This window comes from Crocuta crocuta, unplaced genomic scaffold (genome assembly GCF_008692635.1).
Source record: "Crocuta crocuta isolate KB4526 unplaced genomic scaffold, BGI_CrCroc_1.0 scaffold108, whole genome shotgun sequence".
NCBI classification, from domain to species: domain Eukaryota; kingdom Metazoa; phylum Chordata; class Mammalia; order Carnivora; family Hyaenidae; genus Crocuta; species Crocuta crocuta.
In genome coordinates, this window is record NW_027532825.1 from 8648984 (window position 1) to 8671400 (window position 22417).

The window sequence follows — 22417 nt, forward strand, 5'->3', positions numbered from 1 at the left end:
ACTGTGTGTTAAATACAGTCAATGTTTCCTACAGGTGGTTCCCCAAAAAACATCAGAAGTTCCATTTCTGGCAAAAAAACCAAAAACAAAACAAAACAAAAAAAACAAGGGAAAGAAAGGAAACAGGGATATAAACACTAATATTACCTGCTACTGTTTAAGTCTATGGTGACTGAAAACTTTAACTGCATCGAGCTTTCCCAAGGTCTCTTACATCTACCTATTTCTGCTTGAAGAACAAAAGCCATTGTCCACATCAAGTTTCTGCCTTGCTCAATCATGTTGTTGTAGTTGGAGTAAAAGATTATTTCCTCCATCACAGGTTTACATGAGAAAAATCTATTACAGCACATACGGAATTTGTCAAAGAATCTACTTCTCCTAAGAGTAAATGGACCAAGAAACCAACCTACGGCCAGTGACCTGAGGATCTTCAGGACATCTATCTCCTAGCAATGCCACTGAACGATACGCATCACAGACCCTCCCCTCCCCCCACATAAGAAAACAGTGTGGACACAGCCGTGCTAGCAGTGGTCTGCTCTCTGCACACTCACCCGATGCCGGAGTGCTAGGTTCTGGAGGTGGCCTGAGTTGTAAGGACGCTTCATGTCCCGATCCATTTTCCCTCTCTTCCAGTAGCACGTCCTTCTGCTTGGACTGCTGGGCCTTTATTAACTGAGTCAGCAGAACTGCGAACGCGCTCTGCACAGCCGCCTGGGCAGCATCAGTCTCCACTTTAGGCTGCGCGCTCTGAGAAGAAGGCTGAATTCCTCCCAAGGGTTTCGAAGACTCCTGCTGTGGTGTGGATGGGTCTGTCTGTTTTTCACCTGTTGCCAAAATTCCAGCAGGAAGGTTTATTTTATTTAGCTGCTGTTGAGTCTCAGAGTTTACCTTAATGTTCAACACTTGGACAAAATCAGCCATATTAACACTTGTTTTAGACTGTAGTAGGTTTAGTAGAATTGCCAATTCACTGTGGTTTAACTGCTGTCCAGGGCCTGTTTTTACTAAAGACAAAATTTGTATTAATTAGAATTGCCATAATTCACAGCACACCCCACCCCACCCCCAAATGGCTCTATATAACCCTATTAAAATGTACCTTTGTGGGACAGTGTGAAGGAAACACTGTGAAACACGAATCTCAGCCTGGTTCTAATTTCATGTACATTTAAGATGTAACTGCACGTTAAGTCAGAACAACAACAAACTGTGGCCCGATGTGAATAATTCTCTTCAGGGGTCAGTATTTCAAAAGGAAAATCTAGCTCACTGCTGGAGCCTCATGCTGTATGTGTAAGCGGGAGCCGCCACCTGTGGGTGTGGACTCGAGGCAGCGGCACGGGGCACCTACAGTGTCAGGCACTCTTGAAGCATTTTGGATCCTTCATTCCTCACAACCACCTTAAAGGCATGCTCTTTTATCACTCCCATTTTTTTTTTTTAACTGAAGAAACTGATATCCAGAGACACTAAATAACTTGCCCAAGGTCACAAACTCTGTTAAGTGGCCAAGTTGAGATTAGAACCCAGGTATTCTGATTCTGGAGTCTGAGCTCTTATAAAATCATCTTAAATGAGCTCATCTAAAATCATGACTATCTAAGAACCTAATCTGATTTTTGCTGTAAATTCAAACTGAGATGTTATAGACTCCTTAATAAAATGCATTTTATTCAAATTACCATTTTTTTTTTTTTCAAATTACCATTTTTTTTAAGTAAGTCACCTAGTAAGTTAGGAACTCCTATAGAAGCATACTTATAATGTTCATCTAAGATGTTTACTCATCACCCAACAAAACAGATTCCATTGTTTTTACAATTTTCAGTTTAGGCCTGTGACAGTTTACATAGGGTCTCGTGCAAGCTTCTCTGAGCCACACATAACAAACAAGGCTCGAATGTATCTGATACCATGTAAGTTCGGCGACACTACCCCGATAAGCAATTTTTTTATAAGAATGATGAACCAACCAAAAAGAAACTCCAAGAAAATAACAAACCAATGATTAATGCTATCCTTTTATTTTCTCTCTTTATATATTTTAAGATCTTATTTCTTAATGTTGTTTTTAGGTTGACTCAAAACAAACTTTTGCCAAGTTCTTCTTGTGGCCCATATGCATTAAGAAATAAGGAGCCATGCCTGCATCCTAAGAGCCAGTTTCCCCTCATTTTCCATTTAATTTCTACATCAGCAGAGCCAGTAACTATGCAGTCTCCTCTACCAAAAGGGCATTTGCTTTTCTAATGAGACAGTTGTTGATGAGGAATATGAAGCAGAAGGATTCATTCCTATTTCACAAAACCAGGATTTTTACTTCTTAACAGTGACAGTTTTAAAAAAAAAAAAAAAAAAAAAAAAAAGGAAAACAAAAGGTAAAATGAAACTCTGGCCAACAAATAACAATTGCTTTTGGTTTGTAAAGTAATGTACCAGCACTTTAATGTAGTCTGACCAAGGTCAAGTATAAGCTTGATTACATGGGGAAGCATTAATGGTAATCTTTCTCAGCTAATCTACTCTATATTTATATCCAACCACCAAAGTTCAATCTGATCAGCAGATCTGTTTTAATCAACTAACTGATCTTCAAAACGAAATGACAGAATGAGTTTAACAGCATTTCTGACAACACTCAAGAGGCCATATTCTCATGAAGTTTTACTCATAACAGATTGATCCAGAGGAAGAAATTTAATAAGTTTCCCCCCAGATAGCCTTCTATATCATACTTCATGAGATTCCAATCTTTGAGATTCTATAATATAACAGGACATGTAAGGAAGAGTGATCTGAGGACATTATAAACAGAATGAAAGAACTTTTCTATGAATTTTGGCTGTTTTCCTTTGTCTTTCTCCGGATTCCTGCATGGGGGTGGGGAGAACAGAGAAATCTGACCATTCACCAATCATATGGAATTTGATGCTTTCTTTAGAAGTTCCTCTTACCTTGAGATTGCTTCATACTGTGGTGCCAAAAGCAGTGAATGTCTATACTGGCACAAGCAATTAACAGAGAAATGTCAAGTCTGGTGAATAAATCTTAATGTTTTAGCCACAAATGCTTTAACACAACAGCAATATAATCACCACTAGCCACAAAACCAGGGAAGAAAACGACCCGGGAAGCACTACTGACCAGGTGCTACGTTCGAGTTGCCCTGAGGTTTCAGCTGTGAGGACGGCAGCGCGCCCTGCGGTGTGCTGGCCCTGCTGTCATCTAAGCCAAGAGACAAGTCCTTTCTGGGGGCTTTAACGGCAGAAACGTCATCGGTCATGCCCATCTGCTTCTGTCTTCTTCGCTTTTTACTCCACAGCTCATGACAATCTTGCCATAAAGGAAGACTAGAAAGAAAAAAAGGATCACATTGTTTGTCAATGTTATTTCGTAACGACAGCCAAAACCTGCTAGTATCTCCTACACGGCACCAAAGCTGCCACCCCCACACCGCTGCCAGCTGATCCTGAAGACTCCATACACATGCTGTGTGAGCCCCTCAACAGAAATCATGCTTGATGCCCCAGCTCTGTCAGGACCTCACCTTTACAAATGGACTATTTTTCTGTGGCTTCTGAATAATTGATAAATAATCATTTACTAAAACTATGGAGGAAGGGGCACCTGGGTGGCTCAGTCGGTTATGCATCCGACTTCGGCTCAGGTCATAATCTTGCGGTTCCTGGGTTCGAGCCCCACGTTGGGCTCTGTGCTGACAGCTCATAGCCTGGAGCCTGCTTCCGATTCTGTGTCTCCCTCTCTCTCTGCCCCTCCCCTGCTCACGCTCTGTCTCTCTCTCAAAAATGAATAAACATTAAAAAAAATTTTGTTAACTATGAATGAAGAACACATGTTCATAAAAGTATGTTACTATTATCCTTGGTGCAGTCTTTTAAAGCCAGTTCTTATCACAGCACACCATACACTGAACAGGACGTGGAAAAAAAAAAGGCAAAAAATATGCCATTCGCAGAAAATGGAAACAGGATTAAAGAGTAGTAAAGGCTAGGAGATAACATTTGTGAAAGACTTTCTAGTAAAAGCTTCTTACTTCTTTAATACCCTCTTATTTACTTCCATAATCAAATGCTCTAAAATGAAACTATGCTACAGAGAAGGTTCAAAAATAGGTAGTCCAGGCTAATTACTCATCAACAAAGGGTTCTGAATACCTGGCAGCTATCAAAATTACCCACAATTCTCAAACAGTTCTACCTTAATGTAATTTCTTAAAACTGGTAACACTGCAGAGTAACTTTTGCCTAAAGAAAGACATATATGGTTGATTTATAAATGTTTTCTTCTTATCCTAATAAAAATTCCAATGGGAAGTTACTATTATATCTATTTTAAAGATGAGAAAATTGAGGCTTGGAAAGGTTAATAAACTTGCCCAGAATATCTACAAATTCTCTTAAGCAGCCCCAACCTGGTGATACAGCTGCAAGTCTTCAACCTGGGTGTGTTCAACTCTAGGGATGCTTTAAAGGGGGTGCGCCTGAAACTGTTTTCAAATAACTGACATAGCTCCATGTCCTTTCCTAAAATTGACCTTGGAGAATGGCCTGCACAGCAAGTTCTTTCACACCTCCTCTTTCACAATTATTCTCATCTCATGTTATAAAATAAAGGCATATGCAACAATATGGTCGAATCTTAGCAATATAATATCAAGTAAAAAAAGTCATTCCCAAAAGATTACAAACAGCATGACACCCTTTTATAAAATTAAAAACAACTAAAAAATTTAAAATATAATTTTTTATGAGTACATATAGATGGCAACAAAAGTATATACAAAAGAAAACAGGGATGATGATTACCTCAGGTGGAGGAAGGCAGGGGGCAGGGGGTAGGGAGAGGGTATGATATGACTAACGTAGGTTATTTCCAAGGTTCTAGCTTTTATCTGGTAGGTTCATGGCTGCTTATTAACATCATTTAAAATAACTAATTAAGTAACTAAAAGAAATAAAAGAGAGCCATGCATGGACCAATGATGAGTGACACAAGGATTATGATTAAACCAAGTCTATGCACCTGAGGTCCAAAAACAAAACAAAGGCATACCTCTCAGCCATCTTACTATGGTGCATTGCCTCAGCGTGTAAAAACCTCCTGGAGTAACAAACAAAGGTACAATTTGAAATATTGATATTGGGAAGCTTTAAGGCATCATAAACCCGCCAAAGACTTTCCTTTCTGTGTGTGCGTGTGTTTATGTACTTTCAGATGTGTGGCCTTAGCCCCTACTGGGATATTCTGAATTCAGTAAATACTGCAGTGCTCAAGAGTGGGGAAACAAGAGTGACTTCACTTCTTCCACCCTGATGCTCTTGGGAGAGAGCCCCATAATGGGAAAGCAAAGAAATCCACTGGAAAGGGCTTTTGGGTTCCCTCCCACAATTTGAAGCTAAGAGATTCTTTAAGGATGATCTCCACGCTCATCTCTAGGAAAGACAAACAGTACCCAGAAATAGCTGTAACGTACAGGTTAGTGATGCAGACTCTGGATATGCCAGCAATGTTTTCCAGGACGACCACATTTTTATATGCTTTTTCTGAAGGTTCAAATACTGGCTCAGCCACTTATTTATTGGGTTTCATTAGGCAAGTAACTTGACCTCTGTGCCTCAGTTTCCTTATCTTTAAAAATACGATTAACAATGTAATCTACCTTAGAGGTAGAGGTAATAATATAGGTTAACATAAGTAAGCGCTGGACAGTGCCTCTCACACAGGAGGCACTGTATTCACACTTGATACCATTTATCACCATTCAGTAAGATCGTTTAAAACTACTTTTATCAAATCACATCATGAAATGTTTATTCCAATTACAGTTGATCACATTTTATCTTATAAATTGTTCAGTGCTTTTCACTTGCTGTTGAGAAAAAATAAAATTATAAGCTAGCTATCACTCTGTCATTTTTTAGCAATATATGCTTTTTTTCTTTGCATTAAATACTCCCGTAAATTTGGCTTTTTGTTTAAATTTCCCATTCTCATTTGATTATTCCTAAAATTAATCACAAGAGTTTAATACATACATGTTTCCCACAGAATACCATACTAATGCTTTTCTTCAGAGTCCTTACCTCAAAAACAATTTATCACCTTAACTACCCGTTACATATTACAAAATGAGAGATGTTAAGTTGTTCATATAACTTTTAGTTTCTATATTAGATCAATATCATTATTATTTCAGCCTGAATGTTTTAGTGATGCTTCCCATAGTTTATTACTGGATTACAGCTTGTTCACCAAACTGTGTATTAATATGTTTATTTTTAATGGAGAAAAGCAGTCAGGTGTGTTCTGATAAACATTAAGTGAATTTACGTGATGTGTTTGACAATATAGACAGAGTTTCCAATTAGGTTATGTGGCAGATGTTTTCCATTATTTAAATGGGATGTATCTACAGTTCCAAGGTTTTCACAAAACCATGTATTTTAAGAATACAGGAAGAAACAGAACGCAAAATACGGACTGGCGAAGTTGCACTGACGTTACATGCTGACACCCTGAACTCTTCCAGGTAGACTTACTGGAAGTGCTAAGAAAAGAAAAAGTGCCAAGTAAAAGAAATCATTTAATAAGGTGCTGATAAAGTTTCTTTATTTTCTCAAAATTTGAAAAAATAAACATGAATGACTGATAAAAATCTTTCCCAGTCATAGTCTTTCCAATTCTTTACTGTCAAGAAAATTAAAACAGAATCTGAAGTTGACAGCTGATAGGTCATTATCATAATTTCTGATGACAGATCACTATGTGATCTGGGGACATAATATGGAAAGCGTGCGAAGAACTCAGTGATAAAATTATGACAAAAGACCATCTGTTCACAAAGGCTTACTTACAAGGGTACTTATAAAAAGAAAAAAATAAAATTACAATTAATGTGGAACTCTCATTTCTCGAATAAGTAATATTAATTGACGGATATTCGAATTACTTGGGAAAAAAAATCACAGTCCTACCTCTTTCATTAGGTTGCATTTCCAACCAAATTTACTAACTTTTTTCTTTCCTTAAAAAAAAGTTCTTAACTGGAATATAGTTAACATAAGATAATATTCGTTTCAGGGGTAGAACACAGTCAACAATCTTCTTTCCTTTTTTAGACTGAAATACATACTAGTAATATTCACAGTGAACATTTGGTCAAGAAGAAAAGAAGCTTTATAGTCAGAAAATTTTTAAGATTAAATTTCCATTTATATACAGATATGTGTTTTAAAGAAGTTCAATAGGGTAATCAATAAAATACTTTCAAGCATAAATATGTTACATTAAAAACCTGCAAAATTAATGTAAGTTCCAGATAAAAAAAGGACAATGTCCAATTGCTGAAGAGTTGTTCTATATTTTCTAAGTGAATCTTGATGAATATCAAAATGCTAAGATATTTTGATCTCAGTGGATACATGTACAAGTGATATAACTGCTCCATTTAAAAGTGTCAATGCTTACCATACACTGACATTTCTATCTTTTTCAAGTATCTCAACCCTTGATTAAAATAAGTTTTGATGTCAATTTAAATGTGCTCATTACATTTTTTACCAGAATTTACCAATAATGGGAGAAAAATGATCTTACATTCCTCGTGATAGGATACAGCAGGAAGCACACATCACTACCTAAGTACTATTCTTGACCAAAAAAAAAGTTATTCTAATTTTGATCACAAGAAAGCAATTACAGCCAAACTGTAGAATGTTTTATAAAATAGCTAGCTTGAACTCTTCAAAAATGTCAAAAAAGCCCTCCCCCCAAAAGCAATTAAAGACTGAAGAGAATTTACAACCAAATCAAATGAGTGAGCTCTGAATGAATTCTTCATCAAAAAAACAAAAAACAAAAACAAAAATTAAAAAACCCAACTATAAAGGAAATTCCTGGGACAAGTGGAGCAATTTGAATATGGACGGTCTATTATATACTGCAATGTTACATTTCTTATGCTTTATAATGGCACTGTAGTTACAAAGTCCCAGCTCTTATAGATACATGACAAATCATTTATGAGTTTGTGTCACTTCCACAATACAGATATTTCAGGACAAAAACCTTATATATAGTGTAAGGCAAATGTTAATAATTACTGAATTATATCATTATTGAATTATTGCTGACATATACTGACAAGCAAAAACAAAACAAAACCAAAAAAACCCACCATGAAACAATTAATTAAACAGTGAATGATTTAGGTCCTTCAACATGTTAAATGATAAATCCTTTTTGCCTTTCAAATCATCCCACAATGTCTATTCGTATGGTGTAATACAAACTTAATGAAGCAGAATGTGAAGGTCTCAGAAATAAAACAAGACCAATCTAAGTGATAAGTGGAAGAGCCAGGATTTGAACTCCAAAGCCCATGTTTGTCTATTCACAATATGCTAATTTTATTACATGTAAACATTTTATCAGAGGGATGGGCCTGCTTTTATGATACTCATCATAAGTTTTTAAATTACTAAGAAAATCCCTACAGAAGTTCTAGGTCCTACCAAAAAAGAGAACCAGATGGGCGGCTCTGCCCCCTCCCTTTTCCCCAAAGCAATCCTGAGAAATTACAGGAGCCACAAGGAAATGAAGGTTCAAGAACCCAGCTATTCTGACCCCCCAACTCCATCCGTTTTCTCTGCATCACACAGAGAACATACAGGCTTTTGTTACGAATGTGCTCTTATCCAATGATAAGGATCTTCTAGCGTTTAGTAAGCCAGGAATATTTCAGAACTTCTGTTTGTTACTGAACTAACTGGCCGGCTCCACCCTTTACTAGATTTGTATTCTTGGGCAAGTTTCTTAACCTCTTTGAGCCTGCTTCCTCCTCTATGTAAAGAGGCCAATAATAATACCCACCTGATAGGATTATAACGATTAATGTAATACATGAAAAATGCTTAGCATAGCACCCAAATTTCTAGCTACAGCAACACTGGGGGTGGCAAAAGTAGGGCTAGAATAAGATTAGCGGCGGAAATATCTTCCTGGAGTTGAAATCCAGTAGTAACATTACAAAGAGGAAGACCGCTCCCGCTAGTCCTCTGGTCAGCTGAACGTTAAGCAAGTTCTAAACTCTAGATGTGCAAAGTATGTGTATTACTGGCATTCTACTTCTTTTGATTTATTCTTTTTCTTTTGACCGAACTAATCATGCAATAGCTTCTGCTCCTTTTATAACACCTGCTCTTAGAACTGTCCAGATGGGACCTCACATAATAAAGAGCCACTTACTCTGGCGGAGGCATCTTGGAGGGCTCCACGTCCCGAAGGAACTCGCACTGAAGAGCCTGTTCTGCCGTGCAGCGCTTACTGGGATCCAGGGCGAGCATGTAATCAAATAAGTCTAGTGCGGCGGCAGGAATGCTGGCACGAGAGGGTTACAAAAGTCACACGTGTCTGGGACACAAGCCGAATGCTTCTTAAAATACTAACATTTTATAACATGTTTGCACTACCTTATTTCAATAAATTCCACATTTTCCTTTGAAGATGTATTTTTAGATACTTTTTAACGATCATTCTAAAATAATTTGAAATCTGGCAAACAAGAGTATATTTTATTGCTCAGTGGGCAATCTGCAACTGTAACATAAATTAAGAGCTGAATAGAAGAGTTTCCTCTAACAAAATAAAAACCTGAACTCAAATTAACATGAAACTTACTTCATTAAAATTTTAAATCATGTTGAAGTTGTGTCATGTAAGCTCCAAATCAAACACACAACCCCAAATCACTGAAATCGTAAGGACAGTGAAATGGTAATTTGCATGTAGCAAAGGGAAAGTCAAACTTAAAGGACATAAAAGAATTGTGATAGGTCTACATTGGGTCAATAGAGGACAGAGTGACATTTAGAATTCACAAGAAATAACTACAAAAAAAAAATCAATGTAATATGGACATTTAAGCATCCCCTTCTTACAAAACAAATTCTTCTCTTAACTTTCGACGATACTGCTTCTTTGGTTTCATGGTGTTGAAATATGGTAGTTTGATGACATCAGGCCACACTGCAGGACATGGGCTCCCACATATACGGCTAAACAACACACAAAAAGAACTACATCAATATAAATTACACAGAAACAAAGTATACATACAACTGCTACTTAAAACCTCAACTCATTCTTCACTACATAAAGGTTAGAGTCTTGATGCAATGTATAGTATAAGAAGTTTCACTCAATACTTCAGTCATCCCAACTCAATTACTTGTTTTAAGACATCAAATTTATTTTCAGTAGCTACTTCTAACACTCCAAACACTCCTAAAAAGAAAACCTTCATACTTGCACAATCAAGCCTTAAAACACAAGTAACACTTCAAATACGCTGACCGTTATCATGAAGCAAGCTAACAATTTTATGCCAATCAATTAAGGAGTAAGAACTTAGTTATGTCTTTCTCTGGTTTTACAGGTACCTGTCATCACTTCGTCTCCTGACTACGATGAAGTTTGTGAGAGCACTGGAAACAAACTTCCTACACCCAGGAAGGGAACTGCACTGTGTCGGTCAACAGGAGGATCCTTCAAAGTAACATACTTGAGACATGAAAGTTCTTCAACTTAAGTAGTGCCACTGATTTCAAGGTATTTAGAAATTTTAACTGCTTTAATCTCTGCTTATCTGTATCTTGGAAACCCTATTTTACTAACTAGTAAGTCCTTGTCATGGTAATTTGTAGAAGGCAGGTTATAACATATATAACAGGTAACCCCAGCTGCTATTAAATGTTTAAAAACTGATTTGATAATATGTAGATGAAAAATTCATTAAATATGCTTAGCCTCAGTATACTGAATCTCAAAAATAAATGTACACGGTACATAAAATTCTCAGCTGGTCTTCCTATGTAAAGAGGAAATGTCCAGGCACATCACTGACTAAAAGTAAAACTGTTCTGTACATAACAAATAAATGCATGCACCAATGTGTATAAACGAGTGACTGCTAAAGCTGCCAGCCATTCTTTAGCTGAGCTGTAGAATGCTGTCTCAGAAACACATATATTTATGGAAGGTATCTATCTCATGTCTTTTAAGCAATGCCACTGAAATGTACATTGTTGTTTCAATATAATTTAGGATTTTTGTAAACCTAAGCTTTTAAAAAGGTCTCAAGAGCCTATTCTTTGTACACTGCATTCTCTTCTTCCTTAGAACTGGATTTTCACAACCTCCTCAAAAATACAGTGGCTGTCTCAGGAAACAAGGTCAGACTCGGGAGTATGGCTCTAGGATCTGGTTTCAAACTGCCTTCCCAGTCTCATTTCCCAATTCATCTCTCCCCACAGACCAATCACTCTTCCACGTCTGTGATCGTATTTCTCCTCCCTAGATTCTAACAATCAGAATCCTTTTCATTTCCTCAAGGTTCAGATCAAAAATAATCTATTCACTGAGGCTACCGAGAACAGTCACTCTGCATTCTACTTGCTTCTTTTGATACTATTTCACTTTTTTGGATTTTATTTTACATGACTGTTTCTCTTATTAACCTACAGTGTGGGAACTGTGTCTTTTAACTTTAGTATACTTCTCCCAATAACTACTATATAAGTAATCCCAAGCAGACTGATGTACGTTATTACAGAAATCTAAAGTATACTGAAATTTTAAAAATTAAGGATACTTTCAACTGCAGAAATACCAGAAAGTGTACTCAAGTTATGGAGGAGGTACAGAATTTTGGCTATAGCTCCAAGGATAAGTAAACAATAGACAGGAGGCAAGGAAGTAAGAGAAACATTACTGGCAAAGAGAAGTGCACAGGCAGAGAGGCACGCAAGTATTCCAGCACAGACATATGGGAGGAAAACTAAGGAAATAGGTGGAAGTTAGGGCTGGGCGGAGGGGGAGGGTTAGCTGGGAGCACACACAGGAGCCACCCAGTAAGTTTTAACAGACAGTTCGCCTAACCAGAATGAAGACAAACTTTGAAAACAAACTTTAGAACTGAAACCTGCCTGTGACAACTGGTCAAACTGCATTGCCTAAAAATCTATTTCTTCTTTTGTAAAAAGACAGATTAGTTTTACTTCAGAGCTGTGAAATTAAATGAGCTGGCATTTGGCCCATCCAACAGCACTATAATAAAAACAAGTTTCATCACCTCTTGCCCAAAGACTATCAAGTATTTTACTCTATGTGTTATGAGAAGATAGTTCAGTAGTGAAGTTATCTAACTAGTATAGCAGGTCTAATTAGACCATCTGAGGTAGGGGAAGTTACTAGAAACTAGGGAAGCGGACTTGACAGCAACTGACGATAACTGCACATTAGTAAAAGGTGTGCCCAGTGGCCGGCCAGCTCTCTCAAGATCACTTATCGAAGAGGTCTGGAGATGAATCATATACTAAAGCCCCAAATACCCGAGATCTATTTTGGGACTTTATTCTGACCTACCTACTCTGGTATCAATACCATATGGTAGCTTTTTATTTTTTAAAAGGCCAATAAGGACAAAGCCTTGTATCCACCCATACCTCTACCTACTCTCCTCAGAATTTTCTTACAGATGAACTGTAGAATCAACAATGTCACACTCTGAAAGTAAGAGAATCTGTTCGGATTCCAATGCTGCTCTGAATTTATAGATTTAGAAAGGATTGCTATTTTGAGGAGGCTTAATACCCAATTTTTAGATTTCCTTCAGTTTATATGTACTTTCCTCAATTAGATCTTATATATATTGCTTTTTATCAGCTTTGTTTTTTGTTTTGAATGTATTCTTATTCCTTTTTTTTTAATTTTTTAAAATTTTTATTTATTTTATTTATTTATTTTTTATTTTTTTAATGTTTTATTTATTTTTAGGAGNAAATTTTTATTTATTTTTGAGAGTGGGACAGAGTGTGAGCAGGGTAGAGGCAGACACAGAATCCGAAACAGGCTCCAGGCTCTGAATTGTCAGCACAGAGCCTGACGTGAGGCTTGAACCCACGAGCTGTGAGATCATGACTTGAGCCGAAGTCGGACGCTTAACTGACTGAGCCACCCAGGCGCCCATGTATTCTTATTCCTATTGTATCGCTTCAGCAGTATATAGGAAGGTTCTATTATAGAAAACGTTTGACATATGACATACAAAATTTCAGTAGTCATCTCAGATCCTATGGGTCCTAACATAGTTTTAACAGTTGTTTCTTTGAGGCTTTCCATGTTTACAGTCTTATCACCTATAATCAGAATTTTCTATTTTTTCAAGCATGCATACTTCATTATCATTATCATTATATGGTATGTGGCAATTTCTAAAAAATGTTATAATGATCATGGTGGCATACGATACTGGGTAGTGTCGTTTGGTTTCTGACTCTAACGGGAGTACTCTAATTGTTTACAACTGGGAAGGATGATGGCTTTTGGTTCGAGGAAAAAACCACATAATATAGTCTTAGACACACACACACACTCGCACACACTCTCACACATATATCCTGTTAAGAATGAACGTCTTCCTTTTTACTCTGGGTTTTATTTTGTGGCTTTTAAATTTTTAAAAGGCAATTTGCCTAACTATAATATTTTGCACTCTTGTTGGTTTCATTTTTAGAAACTCTATTAGAACCATCATCTGCATCACCTCCCTTGGGTTACTAATGTTGTGTATTATATTAAGAGCTTTCCTAATACTCAACCTTACATTTAAATGAATACGACCTGGCCCTAATAAAAGTACTATTATTTTAGTGTAATGCTGTATTCTACTTGTTCGTTTGGATGTTGTACATCAATAATTCATATGTGAGATTGGTATGTAGCAGCAGTTCTCAATAATGGGGTCCAAAGACCCCTGGATAATAATCTCCTGGACCCTTTATCAGTCTGGTAGGTGAAAGGGAGTACACTAAAACATTATTTACCTTTTTTCAATGTGTTGATTATCCACTGATGGTACAAAACTATCAGCAGTAAATACTCTTTACTACTATCAATCTCCCAGGGCAGGGATGATACAGAACAGCCATTTCACCTAAGGACATACTTGCTGAAGCACTAAAAACTGTTAATGTTATTAAGCCCTAACACTTGAGTATATATCTTCTTTATATTCTCAGTGATGAAACAGAAGATAAAGCACTTTTTTTGCTCAAGAAATTCTGATAGTTATCTTGAGACACACTTGTGTAATGTAACTGCTGAAGGAGTTTTTTCACGGCCCATCATTCTTCCCTATATAGGAACAAGTGACACACTTCAGTCATTCAGACTTGGGTATCTGTAAGACATTTTCTCATATGTGAACAAAGTCAGCTTGTTATTTCAAGGAAGACAAGTGTGACATTTATTTTCAATTACAAATCCAAGATTTCAGGAGAAAATTAGAATACTACAAAGTTTTTACCTACACCATGGACTTAACAGCTTCACAATACCTACACCCTTTCTGATGAGATCAGTGGTGATAACCAATATTACATAATGAAATGTTACATTTAGAAGATCTGCTAAATTCAGTGATCTGATATTTTCCAAATTACCCATGTTACAAAATCTTCACAGATCCAGAGTTCAAGACAGACTAATGGATTTTAATGCATTAGAATACAAAATATTCCTTCATGTTTTCACACTGCACTATACAACTAACCTATAAAAAATTACCACTTACTTAGTATAGTTTCAGAGGAGAATACACACAATTATCTGAAAGACTACTGAAAACAACATATCACAAAGAGGAGAATCCAGATGTTACTTTATTAAGCCAGATATTAAATAATATATATAAAAATGTAAAACAATGCTACTCATGCCACCAACATTTACCTTAGTTTGGAAAACATGGACTTTTACAACTAAACAATATTAACATATTAACTTAAAATGAATATTTTCAATTTCTCAGTTTTAATTTCTAGTATGATAAATATCAATAGATACAACTAGCACAAACAAGGTTCCTGGGATCTTACATAATTTTTCAGGTGTAGAGAAATTCTTAAGAGCAAAAAGAAGAATCTAAAGAATTTGTATGCTACTGATTTATGAAGATATATATGCTTCATTTTTTAAAAAATGGGAGCTTCCCTTCTTTACTTCCATTCTAGAAAAATCAAAGCCCAAGCCTTTAAATTTGTAAAAATTTCACCTGTGTGACCATAGGTGGATAGAAGCAGAATTCTTTTCATTTCAATCTACTTCCAATGATTCCAATCATTTTTTCCATGCTTATAAGTGTTTTTTATTTCATAAGCAATGTAATGTACACTGTGTGATACAAAAGTTCTTTGTGGAGTTAAAAGTGTGACTCTCGTGTTAAAAACAGTTTTGCTCTCAATTCATCATATCTTGTCATCACTGATGTTTTCCGTTTTCTTTTGCCATTGATTTTAAACCCATGCTATTTCTATCACAAAACTTTTGTAATTTGCCTAAAATAGTTTCTGGAACAAGGCTACCTAGACAGAACTTAACCACTGTAGTGTGAAGCTTTTTAAGACAGATTTCTGATTAGTATTCCCACCTTTGATTAGTTCACACAGATTTTTATGCAGACTAGAACTCATCATTTCTGGGGCTTTAGATTGGGGATATATTCAAACATAACTGCAAATAAAGTGAGGGGGAGAAGTATGTACGAAATTTACATTTGTTTAATTCTTAACAACCCTAAGCATATGATTAGTCCTGTTTTACTTGTGAAGAAACAAACTTAGAGGGTTATGGAACTTACCCTAAGTCACAAGAGCAGGAAGTAGCTGAGCTGGCATTAGAGCCCAGGTCTGGAAGATTCCACAGCCCACCCTTTCAATCAATAGTACTCTGCTGCCTCCTTCATATCAGGGAGTCAGGGAGACAACTGTTTCTTTTGTCAGAAATGTCTTTTTCTTCATGTTTTAAAAATAATGCCATAGGATCACAATTCCAGCATCTTTTTATATTATAAATATTTGATATACCAACAAAACAAAAACATTCTGAAATAAATAAACTAGAATATAAAATAGCCCCTTCTCAAAAACCCATGCTCAGATAACAATTCCAGACTCTTTTGATGTGTCAGTCTTACCTAAATGGGATCAAAGCAAACATAGCCTTCTGCAAAACCATTCTGTAAAACATCATGTAACGATGTTGCTTTTCTGTGTCAACATCTCCTGATTTACCATTTCCTTTCTAATCTCTGTACAGTACGTCACCAAGTGGATGGACTGAGTTCACCAATGGACTTAACATGTTCACAAAATAATCCAAGTACACTCGCGTCAGGATCTTACTTTGCTGTTCCCTCACTTCATTCAGGTCCTTGCTCAAATGACACCTTATGGGAGAAACCTTTCCTGACTCTATATATGACACTACCTCCTGTCATTTTCTATCCCTTATCACTACCTGATCCATTTTTATTAATTTGTCTCATCTTATCTCTCCCAATTAGAAAGTAGAAAAAGCTGTGTGCCAGCTACCTAGGCACTGAGGATACAACCCGCACCCTTCACTATATCCTCAGTGCCCAGTAACTGGCACACAACCAGCAACCAGTAGATACTTGTTCAGTGAATCCCCCCAGCCTTGAAATGTCTTCTCTGTACTATATTTGAAAGTCCATATAAACTTCCTTTATTTCTGGATTTCCCATATAATTCCACCAATTCAACTATGTATCTTGTGCTAGTACAAAATGGTTTTAGTTGCTATAATTTTAACATATGATATGCCAGATTTTCCTTCTTTTTAAGAATTTGCTAGTTATTTTAATGTTTATCTGGAGGGATAATGTCTTGAAATTCTCATTAGGACTATAATGATTGATACAGGTTGACTGCCATCTTTAAAAAAGTTAAGGCTTCCAACCAAAAATGAGATTCATTTCTCCCAATAGCTATTCAAATCTGCTTTACAATGTTAAGCGAGACATTATAGTTTTCACTAAGCCTAGAGTATATATGATGGTGCCTTTGTTAAAGGGATCTTTTCCTTCATGTACGTTTCTAACTGGTTATTACTGGTACACACTTTTAGGAAGCTACTGATTTTAGCATATATGTATTAATATGTTATATTAAAATACTGTGTAATACATGTATATTTATATACATATGTATTGTGTGTACATACATATATATGTGTATATACATGCACACATATGTAGACACACACAGGGTTTCTCAACACATCATTTTACTGAACTTTTTTATTTAAGGTCTTTCAGGTAATTCCCTTGCATGTTGCATGTATGCAATGTTATTATGTACAAATTAAAACAAGACTGCCTTCAACTTCCCATTATTTACTCCTCTTTCTGGCTCACCTTTCTAACACTACTAGTTAACTGGTTAGTACTTCTAAAAACACTCTTAAAATAATGATACTGGAAGACACTTTATAATTCTTATTTATATCTTCTAGTATTCAACACTAAATATTATTCTGGATATTAGTCTGTAATACATTTTTTCATCTTATTAAAGAAATCTACCTCTACACTTGGTTTATATTTCCAGTAAATGCCTATTTAACACCTACCAAGATAAACATATTATTTTACTTCTATTAAAATGGTGAATTATAGTAATAGATGTCCTAAAACTGAAACAATCTTGTATTCTTGGGATGACTCCTAATTGACTCTGCAAGTTGATTTTTAATGAAAAGCCAGATACTACTGGCTAATCTTTTCCTTAGAATTTTTGGATTAGTATTCTGGAAATATTTTTCAGGATGTTTTGGTCAATTGCTTATGTCATACTAACCAAAAATCTCCAGCAAGTTTTACTTCCTACATGGTGGAGAGAATTAGTTAGAAGTTTAGCTACTGTGGTAAAACTAAATTCAAATCTCAATTTTGCCGGGGCGCCTGGGTGGCTTAGTCGGTTGAGCGTCCGACTTTCGCTTAGGTCATGATCTCGCGGTTTGTGGGTTCGAGCCCCGCGTCGGGCTCTGTGCTGACTGCCAGCTCAGAGCCTGGAGCCTGTTTCAGTCTGTGTCTCCCTCTCTCTCTGACCCTCCCCTGCTCACGCTGTCTCTCTCTCTCCTGGAAATAAATAAAACATTAAAAAAAAATCTCAATTTTGCCACTTGCTAATTCTAGCACTCTGGACAAATTCTTCACTTTCTAAGGTTCCTTTTTCTTAACTATAGAAAGAAAGAAGGCTGTTATGAAGCTTAACTGAGGTTAATTCAGGTGAAATTCTTAGAACAATGTTTGCATCATGTATAAAGTAAATAAATGTTAACTTATCATTAATAGAAGCCTTAGTATCCAATACAGTCAGGACCAATGCCTGGTTAATAGAAAAATGGGTAACAGGGAATCATTTTTAAAAAAATAAAGAAACACAGATACGTAATTTAAACACTTTATTATAAATGAAAAATTTTTTAAATGTACATTCTCCAATTTTCTGACATAGAGCAAGGCCTTCTCTTTGAACAGAGGATGTGCTGAATGGGACTCTGTATTAGCTTTCTTGAATAAACCACACCCATAACACATCATCAAGGATTTAAAGCAATTTGAGTACTAAATTCTTCTCAATTTTTATGACTTATCTTTCTAACTTTCCCACCTCAACTTTGTTAAGTCTTTGCAAAGCACTGCATCTGCCTATAATTAAAGAATATATATACAATAATAAAAAGTCAGTATACAAAAAAAAAAAAGTGGTATAAAAAATGTAGGTAAACAACTACCTCTCAGTCATCATACTTCAACTGTTAGGATAAATATACGGTTTTACTAGACAGTAGTAGCCTATTAGCTGCAAACATTCAGTCTGCCATGTTATGAAGCTAGTGTTACTTATAGGGGCATTGGAGAGCATCAAATAATCCAATTAAGTCTGTTGAAAGGAAAGTTCATAGTATATTGGTATCTAGCTGTGCCTCATATCAGTATCTCCTAAAAGTTCTCATCCTTATTTTGAGACATACACAAATCTTAGAAGTTGTAAATTAACTTTTAATATGAAAGCCAAGGCTCTTTAAAAAAATATTTTTAAATATTACATAAAGAGAAAGGTGAATAACATATATGTCCTTGATGACCTAGGCCCTACAACAGGCTCCAAATAATGGAAGACTTATGCTAGTGGCTACATGCATATGTGTACATTCAGTGTGAATACATTCATATATAGATACATATAAATGTGTATGTATAGGTGTATATAAAACAGAGTATTTCTTTACAGTACCCCAAAACATTAATTCTTCCACCCTGCCATACTAAAAAAATTTACCTGCCATATATTGTCTCCTTCCTGATATTTATAAGACTTCCCAGTCTTATTTTTTGGGCCTCTAGCCTTTTCATTTAATTGCAAAAAAAGATCTAGAGACTTTAAGATCCTTAACTTTACTAGAACAAGAATCAAAGTACCCACATTCTAGTTTCTCCTCCATTCAGCAATCATTTAGCCTTCAAGAAAACCATGCTGTTCTCCTGAAAACACAAACTTGAAAGACTTTAAATTTCCTATTATTACCCCCAACAAATATAATCATGAGCTTACCTTATTAATTCTAGTTGTGCAAGTTCCTGATTTGCTTGAAATATAGGTTTTTTAGTGAAGAGTTCACCAAGGATACATCTAATGGGAAAAATACCCATCATTACTAAATGATACAACTTTACATCATTACCAAAAGTTTCAAGTAAATAAAACCATCAGTAAAACTATCTTACCCACAGCTCCATACATCAATAGCTGGTGTGTATCTTTCTTCTCCCAAAAGCAGTTCAGGGGGACGGTACCATAAAGTGATGACCTTATTAGTATACGGCCGGCTAAAAAACACAGAGAACACTCTTTAGAGTTAGTATCTGGTAGAATAAGAGAGTCTCTTAGGAAATATTTTGGCTAATCAAAGCAATCCTACAATCCTAACTAAAACCAATTTCATCTGCCTACTAAATTCAGACATGCTATTACATCTGACATTTGATCATAAAATACATTTGAGAGCAATGTGATTAACCGAAAATTTCCTTAATACATAAAAATGAAAAGTAGTTGGCTGATTTTAACTGTCATTTGGTCAAAAAAAGGTCTTTATATATCAACTCAAATGTTCAGTTCAGTTCTTCCTTTCCATAACTTTAAAAAGAATTAACTGACTCAAAGGAAGTTGAATGATTTTGACCAAATCTGGCAAATTACTAATGTGTAGCAAGATATGGTACAAACTGGAATCACCTGACAAAAATTTTCACCTGGACATATCTTTGACATATTTCAGCCCACTTTAGTATGCAAATACAAAGTACATCAATGCAGACTGCAGTAGTTGGGGTCTATTCTGCAAAGCACCACAAGCAACAGGTATGATACTCTATCAGATGATTCCTTTGTCACCATGAGAGAATATGGTCATGCTGCCACCTGTTTATTTGCCAGTGGAGTTTACATTCAGGGAACTAAACAGACTGTAGGGAATTGAGATACTTCTAAAAGGCTTGCATATAGACTCCCTCAAGCCAGGGACCAGCACAAAGTCGCTGTTTGAAAAGCAACTAGATTATTCATGAAGGAGATTCATTTGCTGATCTTAAACCATCCGCCAGAGGGCCAGGGACCTGCTGGGCCTCTCTCCAGGGACAAAGGCGCTGCCCAGGACCATTGCTGCACCCCCCTTAGGTGCAGTGGTAACTCCAATCCTGCACTCCACCCTCCACCGCGGCCCCACTGAAGCCAGCAGGCACACCCTGGCCTGCACTCTCCCATGGCTACAGTACATGTTGATCACACACAGTCTACACAAGAGATACTCCCTGATTGTGTGGCTCCAGTGGCCAGGGGGGCTTGCGTTCCTGGGTCCCATGAGAATGTAATAATCAGAGAAAAAGTTCTTGACAGACCATCATACACAGGCCACAACACAAACTGAAACACACCCCCAGCGTTTCTGTGAAAATGGCCCATTTATCTGTCCTAGAGCTTCAGTGTTCAGGCTTGCCACGCATCTAAAGGATAGTTTAAGGGGAATGTCCGGCAGAGGACACCATCTTTGCACTCTCCATTGGCCTCATCACAGCTCACTGGTACCTCCCAGACAGGAGCTTATATACTCTTTTGCAGCTGTAGCCCAAAAGATATCTCCAAATCACCTGGTCTGTAGGCAGAGGATTTACCATCATGGTACCTTACAACCATATGTATTTGCATACACTAAAAGTTGCTGCCTGAGGGTCTGGCTTCCAATCAACCTGAACTTAAGTGCTGACTGAGATCCCTCCCTTTGGAACACAGACTGGTCCTGGAACACCCTCCATAACTGGTTCCTATCAAATATAAATCAGGCTGCTTAGACAAACACAAAGATCTGAAAAACAGAAGAGCTAGGACAAGGTTTAAAGATAAAGTTCATCTCCCACACAAAGCCACCCACTCCTTAAGACTGGAAGAGGTAGCTGTTTTCTCTTAAACATGGAAACAACACAGACTCAAGCAAAATGAGGAAACAGAAAAATACGTTCCAAACAAAAGAACAAGATAAATGATCACAAAGATGTTTACTGAACTTGGGAAAAGTCAATGAACAGAGCAAGAAATTAAACAGATAGAAAATAGAAGAAAGTATCAAAGAGAAGTCACAAAGTTGAAGAAGACAGTAACTGGTCTGAAAAACAGATACTACACCAGAGGGATTCAACAGCAGACTGGAGTAAGCAGGAGGCAAGAGCAGTGATCCAGAAGACAGAGCAGTGGAACTCAAACAGAGCTCCAAAAAGAAAAAAAGTAAAGTGAAGAAAGCGTAAGGAACCTATGGAACAACATCAAGCAGAATAACATCCACATGTACTGGAAGGAAAAGAGAGAGACCAGGGGACAGAAAATTTATTTGAAGAAATAACGGCTGTAAACATCCCTAATGTGGGGAAACAGACATCCAAATCCAACAAGCCCAAAAGGTCCCATTAAAAATTGAATTCCAAAAGATTCACACCAAGACACAGTATAATTAAAATGTCAAAAGTAAAAGATAAAGAGAGAATCAAAAAGAAGCAAGAGGAAAACAACTTTAACATACAAGGGACCCCTCCCTTCCTTAAGACTTAAAGCAGATTTTTCAGCAGCAACTTTGTAAGCCAGAAAGGAGTAACACAATATAGTAAAAGTGCTGAAAGGAAAGAAAGTTCCAACCAAAAACACACTACCCAGCAAGGCTATCATTCAGCATTAAAGCAGAAATAAAGAGTTTTCTAAACAAGCAAAAGCTAAAGAAGTTCATCATTGCTAAACTGGCTTTAAAAGAAATGTTAAAGGGAATTCTTCAAGCAGCAAAGGAAGCACACTAATTAAACAAGAAAACATGGAAGTATAAATCTCACTGGTAAAGATAAATACATAATATAGATACTGGATTAATCACATAAAGCTACTATAAAGGTTAAAAGACTTAAGTAAAAATAATTGTAACTACA

The 22417-nt window shown here is 36.5% G+C and overlaps 1 protein-coding gene across 1 annotated transcript in view; it reads right to left on the reverse strand.

The window, feature by feature from the left end:
* CDK13 (cyclin dependent kinase 13) overlaps positions 1–22417 on the reverse strand; it is a 115266-nt gene that overhangs the window by 1467 nt on the left and 91382 nt on the right. Inside the window, exons 9-14 of the mRNA XM_077781157.1 lie at positions 19679–19780; positions 19506–19583; positions 9966–10082; positions 9274–9405; positions 3151–3356; positions 558–1010 (exon numbers count right to left, since the gene is read on the reverse strand). Of these exons, the coding sequence (XP_077637283.1) occupies positions 558–1010; positions 3151–3356; positions 9274–9405; positions 9966–10082; positions 19506–19583; positions 19679–19780 (1088 nt within the window). The remainder of the gene's footprint in view (positions 1–557; positions 1011–3150; positions 3357–9273; positions 9406–9965; positions 10083–19505; positions 19584–19678; positions 19781–22417) is intronic.